This window comes from Pristiophorus japonicus, chromosome 4 (assembly GCF_044704955.1).
Source record: "Pristiophorus japonicus isolate sPriJap1 chromosome 4, sPriJap1.hap1, whole genome shotgun sequence".
Lineage (NCBI taxonomy): Eukaryota > Metazoa > Chordata > Chondrichthyes > Pristiophoridae > Pristiophorus > Pristiophorus japonicus.
The window spans coordinates 183119380-183129605 of record NC_091980.1 but is presented as its reverse complement, the minus strand read 5'-3'; the positions used below and the strand labels follow the sequence as shown (position 1 = coordinate 183129605).

The window sequence follows — 10226 nt, the reverse complement described above, 5'->3', positions numbered from 1 at the left end:
ATATGTGCTGCTTCAGCAGTCTGATTAGTGTGCACAGAAGTGTCCACTTTCCACCCACTGCAATACACTTTTTCAGAACAATTGTGACCAATACTCATACAGATTAGTCTATTTGCATGGAGTGATGGCTGGCAGCAGGGGGGGGGGGGGGGGGGGGAAGAGAGAGGGGGAGTGGTGAGGGGACTGGTAGGAGAAACCAGAAGTATCTCAGTATCTCATAATAATTGAGACAGTAAAGTTGATGCAGTATTTGTGTATGCTTTCATATTTGTGGGAGTCACAGCATGCCTACTTTTGAAAAGAACAGAGTTTAAATGCTTCTAAAAAAGTTGAGCTTTGAGGTGCCATACATCAATCCCATGCTTTTGTCTTAGAGATGAAGAATGTGGATAAACAAATTTGAAAATGAAAATTGCTCATATTCTTGCATTAAAAACTTGATACATTACATTAATTACCCCAATACAAATGATACACAATTGGCCTAGACTTGATCTACTTCAGTTACTGAAGATAGAAATAAACATCTATGGCATAACTAACCAGTTAGAATCAATTAGAAACTAGCCTTCAGAGATGGGACAACTGCAAAAAAAAAAACATATTAGGAGTAAGTCACACGTACGACTTTCACACACAGCTCACTATCCAATTTAGAATGGCTTTTGAATAAACTCAAATAGTCAAGAGTTTTGCTTTATGTAACTTCTTCCCAATCAACACATTATTTAAACTTTAATACACATCATCAAATCACCACATCTTAATATTGGTTAGTTTTGAGATGCTGTTTCCTTACAATGTGAAAAATTTCATCACTTCATCTAATTTTATGCAAAGATCAATACAGAAACTAGCTAGCAAGCTGCTATTTACCAGATTTATGCTCTTACGGAAGTACTGGGGAATTGTATGTGAATTCCATCAGCTTTGCAAGAGTTGTAATAGAAAGATTGTACAGTTCACTTCCAAGGTTGGACACATCAGAGTAAATAAGACACAGATTCTTTTTTTAAAAAAAAGCAAATAATTGGCAAGTAACTTTATGAATAGCATTACAGTAACAGTTCTATTTCAGGCATCTCCTGTACACAATTATACATAAATATAACATTTTTATCTGGAGACATTTGTTTTGCAGCAGTCATAATTGTTGCAAAGCATCCATTTTTGTTCAAATGCCTAGACTGCATTGGTAGTGTTACAGATCCGACCTTCACAGCATGCTCATTAACATTACTGTAGTCATAAAGACTATATTTTTGCACCATTATGCTTTTTTCAAAGTTAATCAGCACTTCAGGCCTACACACTTACTATATATAAAATCAAACTTTATGACCAAAGTGACCATTTTGATTACAAATCTAGGCAACACATCGACAAAAAGGATGTGGTTTTATTAACACATTGATTGCACACATCAATTAAAATAGTCAGTTCTAGCAGTTTTATTTTCATGTTAATAGAAAAGGTGAAACTACACTGAAATGGATATTAAAACCTAATTAAAAAGAAACTCCTTCACTACAAAAGGCAGCATTTGGCATCATTCCCACAGTTGGCACTGGCACCAGGAAAAGAACAGTCTCAGCAGTTGGTGGATATAGATAAAGCAAAGGCAGCATATAACAAAAGACTACATTTTTTAGATGAAGTTATCAATGATCTGTTACACCAAATGAAGATTTATATACCAATATATTAGCTCGTATTTTTAGTATTGAAAATTAATTAAACAAAAGTTGCCATATACGTGACTACTGTTAACCCCTTGTAGCTTGAACAAGTTTAGGATTAAACTGGCGACAAAGCATTTCTGTTCAAACAAATATTTTATGTAAAAAGTGTCATTATTGGTTTTAAATATTTTTACCAGATCTGCTACAGGTTTTCTTAAAAGATTTGTTTAAAAACACAAAATTATACACTTATTTTTCCCAATTCAGTTACCCATTTACAGTGTCTTGAGACCTAAAAATCATCTGCATCCTTGCAAGAGTTCTTGGAAGCCAAGCAGTTTACAGGTTTCAAAACAAGATACAGGCTAGATAAAATACTAGAATCTAAGAAATTAAAGTGTATCCAGAAGCAAACAATAAAGATAGTACCAGCATACAAGGGTGGGGTGTACTGATATTACAATGTTTATTGTCTCATGTTTACTTCAGTACTGAAACCTTGATAATTATATACAAAACAAATACATCCCCATCTACCACCTTCACCTTTGGCATAGTATTAAACTACAAAAGGTTCTGTACTGGAGCCAGGAACAGCGAGCTGATCAAGGCATTAGTTAAGACATGTGCTTTAATTAGACAAAAGTTTCATAACAGGGCTCTGTATGTACAGTGTAGTTATTGGTTGGTTGTCACTTACGACTGCATGCAATGCCAATTTGAATTTGCAATCGGGCTCTTATAGAAAGAGATCGTATCTACTGTTAAGATATACTTCACATTGAGGTCTGTTCCAGAAAAGTACCTACACATTCAAACACTATCGCAAGAATTTGCATGTACAGTTGAAAATCCCTCTGCAAAGTCCTTGGCACTACTACTGAACAGGTTCCTGTGGAATTTCACTGAAAATTAAGACAATCTTCCTTTGACTATAACATGTAAAACTTTGCTCATTTGCTATTCAAACCACACAGACTTGATATCCAGATTATGAAGATGGATTGAAATTTCTATGTACATTACAATTCAAAAAACACGGTGTACATTCTATTGGTCTAATATGTACAATCCCAGAGATCTCTATATTTGGTGTGGTTCTAGAAGGCCTACCTGATTTGGGCTAAAGTAGGAAGACAGCATTATAAAAGCACCGTGCCAGTTAAAATATTTGGTACAAAATTTGGATTTTTTTTCTTTAAAGTACATTTATTTAAAGGGGTTTTGAATCAGAACAAAAATTGCCATGAAATTCCCATGACCAATGTTTGTTTGATAACAATATATTGTTAAAAATTAACAAAAGCTAAAAGTACATAAACAAAAAAAATACAGATTCAAGGCTGTATCGTGTCCATCATTTTAGGCCAAAAGATGCCAGAAAAATAGCACAGTATTAATGTTTCAGTGCACTGAGCCCTATGCATTTTAGCAACAGGGGGCAAACTCGGGGAAAGTCAACTTTGCCCATTTTCATGCATTCCTGGCAAAAGAGTGATACTGCCAAAAAAAGTGGAAGCACATCATCCTTCTATTCCCCTTTGAGGATAGTGGAACCTAAAAAGGGGAGCAACATGGATGCTGCACAGCACATTTAAAAACACTGCGCTGAAGTGTGTGTCAGTTACCATTACCACACAGTGTCTATTTAATTTTTCAACCAAACATGTATTTCAGTCCATAATTAGTACACATTGCCAAGCAAGTGACATTTGAATATTAAAATGATTGGATAGCAAAGGGAGACAAAGTATATAATTTTGGTAGGCCATAGATAGTCTCAATAACAGTCACATTTAGGTTTGTGACTCCTGCACACATAGGATTATATTGTTGTTCAGGAGTCCTGTAGTATATCCCAAAGAACTGATAACATTTGGCAAGGTTTTTGGAAAAAGAAATTCTTCCCATTATTCAGCTTGTTGGCAATAAGCTGCATGGGTCTCTTCCAACTGGAACAGCAGTTCAGCCCAGAGACTCATCCACAATCTTCACCACTACTTGGTGATCAGCCAGCGAAGGAAGTGTAACTTAAGCAGGCTTGTCAATAGCCTATTGCAACTTTTGATATGAATTGTATCCAGCAGCCTAAGGTGTTGCACTACAGTGCTCATTTTAAGCACTTAATGCAGAAGAACTACAGGTTTAGCTGTGCCTGCAGAAATTGTGCAGCACTTACCTGAAAGAGGCACAAAACAGTTGTGGCTATGGAATGTCCATGTGCGTGTGCAGAACTAGTGTTCTAGGGATTTGTCCAACATTAGCATTTAGTCTGACTAAACTATTGGACATAAGCTGGGTCTTGCACAAATCTATTTATAGCATCTACTTCATCAGTCGGCAATAACCATTTTGAAAGCCATACAGCTGTAACGGTAAATTAACTTTCATGGAAATAGAGATAGTAAAAAGAGTAAAATAAGCACTGGATAGTTTCCCCCATTACAGCTCCAATATATGAATATCTTGGATTTTGTGAGGTCATTGCAACATTATGAAGTAAACCTACGAGTGCAGCAAGACTTCCAAACTGAAATACAGTACAGACCTCTGTTGGAATACTTTTACATGGGCACTACGCAGGCTGGTAACAGCATCCCACAACAAAACTCATTTCACTTTGTTAATTGGGTAACATGATTATAGTACACAAAATTACTCGGGTACATGATTTATGTGCAAATGCTGTAGTGACGCTTATGAAGACAGAAAAAACAAATCAAATAACACAGTGAGCACACTGTAAATCCTTACACTGGCACATTCTCATAGAAGTTGATTCTAGTTATGTTCATGCACTTTGTCAATAAGACAACCTAGTGAAAATTGTAAAATTGTCTCCGATTATACAGATTTGTAAATTACTATGGTTAAAGTATTGGAAATTTGCCAAGTGAAAAACTATTTGGTCCGTACTGTTTTAAAGGCTTTAAAATATTTTGACCACTACATTTTGAAAAATGTGATTCTATCCCAACAGACAAATAGTGCAGGTGTTACATTTACCAATACATTTCTCAACTGTTTGTTTCTGTAAGTTATTTGTGTTCAATCAGCTTTTGGGAGATATTAACTGCCAGAATATAGATTACTAAACTGGATTCTAAACCGGCTCTGCTCCAGTGTGTCTACACACTGAAATGTGATCAAATTTCTAAGAAATTTTAATCTTTAATGTTTTTCATGCTTTCTAGCTATGAAATCTTTGCGGATCGATTACTCCTGCAGAACCTTCTAAGACCTATCTTTAAAAACATTCCAGTGTATAAGTTGCACCATCATTCATGTTTGTGTCCTCTGATTACAGGAGATCTTTATTTGGTTGTTCACAAAAATTATATCCAGGATATAAAAAGGAGAAAGATGCAACTTATCGGACTCAGGCATTCTATAGATGTGTGCATTCCCTTTAAGGTCCTAAAGTAGCTTACAAATTTCAAAGTGAATATCTGGCTAGGTACACAAATAAGCAGCAGCAAATGTCAGATATTAAACATTTTTGGCCTACATTAAAAGACATGGGTATTTGTATCTTCATAACCTACGGCGATATTTCACGTATACAAACATTGCCAACACTGTCATACCCAGTACTGCCACTACTAGTGGTGATAAAGCAGACTCGTCGTTTTGATTATTCTTGATTCTCATCTGAAAGAAAACATTAAATATATTAGCGGACTGCAATAAAACACAAGATCAAAACTGCATTTTCGGTTTTCAAAATACATCCACGTTTCCTGGGCTTCAATGTAATCAATTTTTTGGGTGCTAACATAGCAAATATTTTTCCAACTATCATAGCTTCTGGACTTGCAGTAACCTGTGACAGTGAATATACAGTTCGGCACGGTTTATTTTCGAAACAACTTTTTAAATCAATGAACTTGTGAGCAAAAAAGCAGGCCAATGCAAGCCTGGAATGTCTTCAATAAGTTTACACCAATCATATGTGAAGTGACTTACTGATTCCTCAGAGGCCCAGGTTGAAGGCTAAATTTGAGATACTTTTGCAGGTAAACAAACTTTTCCCAGTGGATCTAGCGTGTCCAATGGGAATAAATTTAATACAACTGTTTTGCCTTTGGCTGTTTATTGTACAGTTTGGATCTTCCACTTGGCTGCTAACAAATTCTCAACGACATTATAGCACCGAAGGGTATATTGTTGCACAAATTTGCAACCAGCAACAGTTCATCATTTTTCAGTGTTCAAAAGACTGAGGATAATGTTACTTTGAGAACGACAATACATTGGGAGTAACTTTCCTCATCTTATTTACCATGGCATTGCAGAATACGGAAACCTGCAAAACAGGGGCTGACTGGCAAGAATGATCAAAATAAACTGTTCTGTTAAATTGAAGGCCTTTGTCCACAATTTTAATTAGCCCTGATTTTAAACAGCGGTAGATTTTGACTTTTTGAGATAGCGAATTAGCAGCCCGTTTTCCATCTCAATTTTTTAATTTCTATTGACTTCAATAAAAAATCTTAGTCTATCCCTTTTATGAATCAGTAGAAGAGACAGATCCTTCATACTGAATATACATCGACTGAAGCAGACTAAAATGTGTGGCAGAGATAATCAGCCATAGCCAGTAGCAGGGATGCTTCCTTAATAAACATCAGCTTTGTGAAATGCAAAATGTTTAATAGCTGCCAACATTGATACATATTCTTCCCAATAGAGGATTCAAAGAACAACTTCAAAAGAACTTGCATTTATATAGCAGATTTCATGACTTCAGGGAGGCCCGAAGCACTTTACAGCCAATTAAGTACTTTTGAAATGTAGTCTCTATAGTAATGCAGGAAACGTAGTAGCCAATTTGCGCACAGCAAGATCCCACAAACAGCAATAATATAATGACCAGATAATCTGTTTTAGTGATGATGGTTGAGGGATAAATGTTAGGCAGGACACCAAGACACCCTTTCTCTTCTTTGAAAATAGTGTCATAGGACCTTTTACATCCACCTGAGATGATTTAAAATCTCTGCCAAACATGGCACCTTTGACAGTCCAGCACTCCTTCAGTACTGCACTGAAGCGTCAGCCTACAATATGTGCTCAAGTCTCTGGAGTAGGACTTGAATACATGACATTCTGACTCAGCGACACATGTACTCCCATTGTGCCAAGGTGGACAACAAGGCTGATTCAATAACTAACGAGTCATTACTTCGGTCAAGTGGCGACTTGGAGAAGATTCAAAACAATGTCAACACCTCCAAGAAACTTGGCAAAAAATAATATTCCCCCACAAGTTCCTTGCAAGACAGTAAGTAGCATGTGAAGGAATTAAAGTAAAATTTGGGCTAACCAACACACACAGACTTGGTGCACACACACACATTACCTTTTTTAAAACCAGCAGAGTCACCTCATCACCTGAATTTCTAAATATTTCCACTGCTTCCTGATGAGTCAGGTTACAGAGCTCACGCCCATTGATCTAATTGGCAAAAGGAAATTTATTTTAGAAAGTTACTGATGAGGTAAGTGCAGTCTATACAAATCAAAGCACAGTTCTGCGGCAGTAAAGGGATTAATGTGTCTAACGTAGCAAAACTAATTGCATAACCCAAAAGCTAAAGATTAATTATCTACAATCATAACACCAGCTGGAGCTAATATTAAATCATTTTAGTTGGGAAGCTAGCTTCAATTGTGTTCACACTTAAAAGTATGATCAGGAGCATTTAATTTAATATAGAAAGTCCCAAGTTCATTAATAGCCTGTGCTGAGTTAGCAGATCCCAGCCAGGGTAAGTAGGGGTCCTATAAATGGCCTCATTGCCCTTGAGCGTTGCCCCGGGGGGGGGGGCGGGCAGGGTGGAGTTGGAAGAGTATCAGTTCCACTTCTGAATGCTATCCAGTGACTCCTGCTGGGTGTGGCTGTGATGCCCGCCACGATCAAGTTGTCTGCCAACACTCATCGTCTAGGTTCATCACATAGGTGAGGAATAAGGAAGGCAAATGGCATGTTGGCCTTTATTGCAAGGGGGTTGGAGTACAAGACTAAGGAAGTCTTGCGACAATTGTACAGGGCCTCAGCGAGACCACACCTGGAGTACTGTGCACACTTTTGGTCTCCTTATCCAAGGAAGGATATACTTGCCTTGGAGGCAGTGCATCGAAGGTTCACTAAATTGATCCTTGGGGATGAGAGGGCTGTCACGATGAGAAATTGTGTAGAATGGGCCAATACTCGAGTTTAGATGAATGAGAGGTGATCTGATTGAAACATACAAGATTCTGGAAGGGATTGACAGGGTAGATAGTCTCAAGATAAGGGGTCGGCCATTTAAGACCGAGATGAGGAGAAAGTTCACTCAGAGTTGTGAATTTTTGGAATTCTCTGCCTCAGAGGGCTGTGGATGCCAAGTCTTTGAGCATATTCCAGGCCGAGATAGATATTTGTATTCTAGGGGAAATCAAGGAATATGGAGATTGGGCGGTAAAGTGGAGTTGAGGTCGATGATCAGCCATGATCTTATTGAATGGTGGAGCAGGCTCGAGGGGCCGTATGACCTACTCCTGCTCCTATTTCTTATGATTCGTGAAAGATAATTAATTATATCAGTCAATTTTCTTCTTTTGTTGCAAAGCACCAACACAAACTTCTGCCTCCTTACAGGGGAATTCTGATTTAGTCAGTCTAGAAGTTAAAGCAGTCTATACAGGGGGTGGGATGGGGATTTTTAAACTTTTGCCAATAATGTAAAATGGGCGATGCCAGATCAGCCGCCTGCTATGACACCAATGGAAAGGAAACCAAGAGTGGTTGCCGATCCGATATCACACTATCGCTCAAAGTTAAAATCATCCCCATGGAGTGTTCAAAATAAAACATGTTAGATGCCTTACTGCTACGATTTGGTCTTGTTTCTTTAAACGCCCATCAAGAGCTGCAGGTCCATCTTCTTTAATTTTGCTTACATAGATTGCACTGTCATTACAAATGTGCTGGTGATCAGTTCCTCCAATAATATTGAATCCCAGCCCTATAGAAAAACAAGGCCACAAATAAACTCAGTACACGGGAAAATCAAAATTATCAGTATTTGCCAGTGATGGTTGCATCATAAATTTCTCAAATAAAGTGAACATTTGCAATAATCTAAATTTCTTCAATAAAACAGCCATTCAACAGCAACCTTTGAGGAACTTTGAACAGGACATTTATATTGTGTGAACAGGTTGAATCAATTTTAAGTGCATAGAACACTCAAAAGAAAATTCCTGTGGCAAACTCTAATAACAATGAACAAAAAGTAAAAGTACATTCACATGGTGTACCCTACATTGGAATCATTATTTTGTTAATAGAGCACATTCTATACTGTCCTAGCAGGATTGAAGCACATTCACCTATTTGAAACATTTAAATATTTAGACTCTTGGTTCAGCCATTAGCTGATGGCCCCCATTTTGCTGACCTGAGTGAACAGGGCAAGCAACTGTGCATTTCCTTAAACAATTAGATTGAAGGATTGAGAAATAAGCAGAGGATCAACAAAGAAAGAAGTGTAAATTAGAATGGGTAAATTCAATGTCAAATCAGGTATAGAAAAAGAAAGATTGGATTGAGGGAAAAAGAGACAAAAGTAAAAAATATATACTTTTAAGATGACATTTTAAAAATCTCGAACAACTAAAACCTGAAGGAATGAGACGCCACACACTAAACAGTAAATTTTCTGTGCCAGACAAGTTGATTGGCAGTAACACTCATCACACCATTAAAAGGGTACTTGCACTTGTAATGAAAACACTTAACTTTGTGGTGAATTTAGTTCCTATCTACTGTGCAAATACTGCAACGTCTCAACATTCAATGCAAATGAATGGGGAACAGGCGCCTTTTCCGAGATACCTTTTCCGTGAAGCCGGACAGCACTTTTCGATACTGACATTTAACCGCAAGTCTGCCCCTTGCCTGAAGGTGCTATTAGCCTCTGTTATTTTGATAACACAATCTGGGCCAATTTGTCTAGTAATTACTTATTCTAAATTTCCTATTCCAATCACTTTTACAATGTATCGACATGCGTAAAATGATTGCCGATTAGATTTTGTACACAAGAGATTGGCAAGTAATGCAAGTGAAAGTACACGGCCAACTGAGAATATGCTGCTCAATAGTTTCCTTGTTGGAACCCACCACTGGTGATTCATGCAATTTCTTTACACAATAGCAGCTGACTAAAATACAGTGAAACCTAGAAATTACGGACACCTTAGGGACTTGCATCAGCCGTCTTTTTTTGCATAGGTCCTTATTTTCAAAATGGTAAGTTCAAATTTTTCCCAACAATCTTGAAGAACCAACCAGCTGGGATCATCAGCTGCAACGATGCTAAGAATCCCCCTCCTATACACCAGCATTCAGCTCTGATCTTAAACAGTTTTACAGTCTAAATTTGCATTACACTTCAATCAACTCTCACTTGGAGCAGAGTGTAACTTCAGTAATGAATTGCGTTTCTCAGTTTGACATTTTAAAAATCTCCAAGAACAATTTAACACTTGAAGAAC

The 10226-nt window shown here is 37.4% G+C and overlaps 1 protein-coding gene across 1 annotated transcript; it reads right to left on the bottom strand.

Moving 5' to 3' along the window:
* Positions 1-1027: 1027 nt before the first annotated feature.
* synj2bp (synaptojanin 2 binding protein) lies at positions 1028-9604 on the bottom strand. The gene is made up of 4 exons (XM_070877884.1): positions 9565-9604; positions 8556-8692; positions 7045-7140; positions 1028-5333 (listed from the first exon to the last, which is right to left on the bottom strand). Exons 1-4 carry the CDS (start codon positions 9602-9604, stop codon positions 5217-5219), a joined length of 390 nt encoding a protein of 129 aa, XP_070733985.1. The 3' UTR covers positions 1028-5216.
* Between the last annotated feature and the right edge of the window lie 622 nt (positions 9605-10226).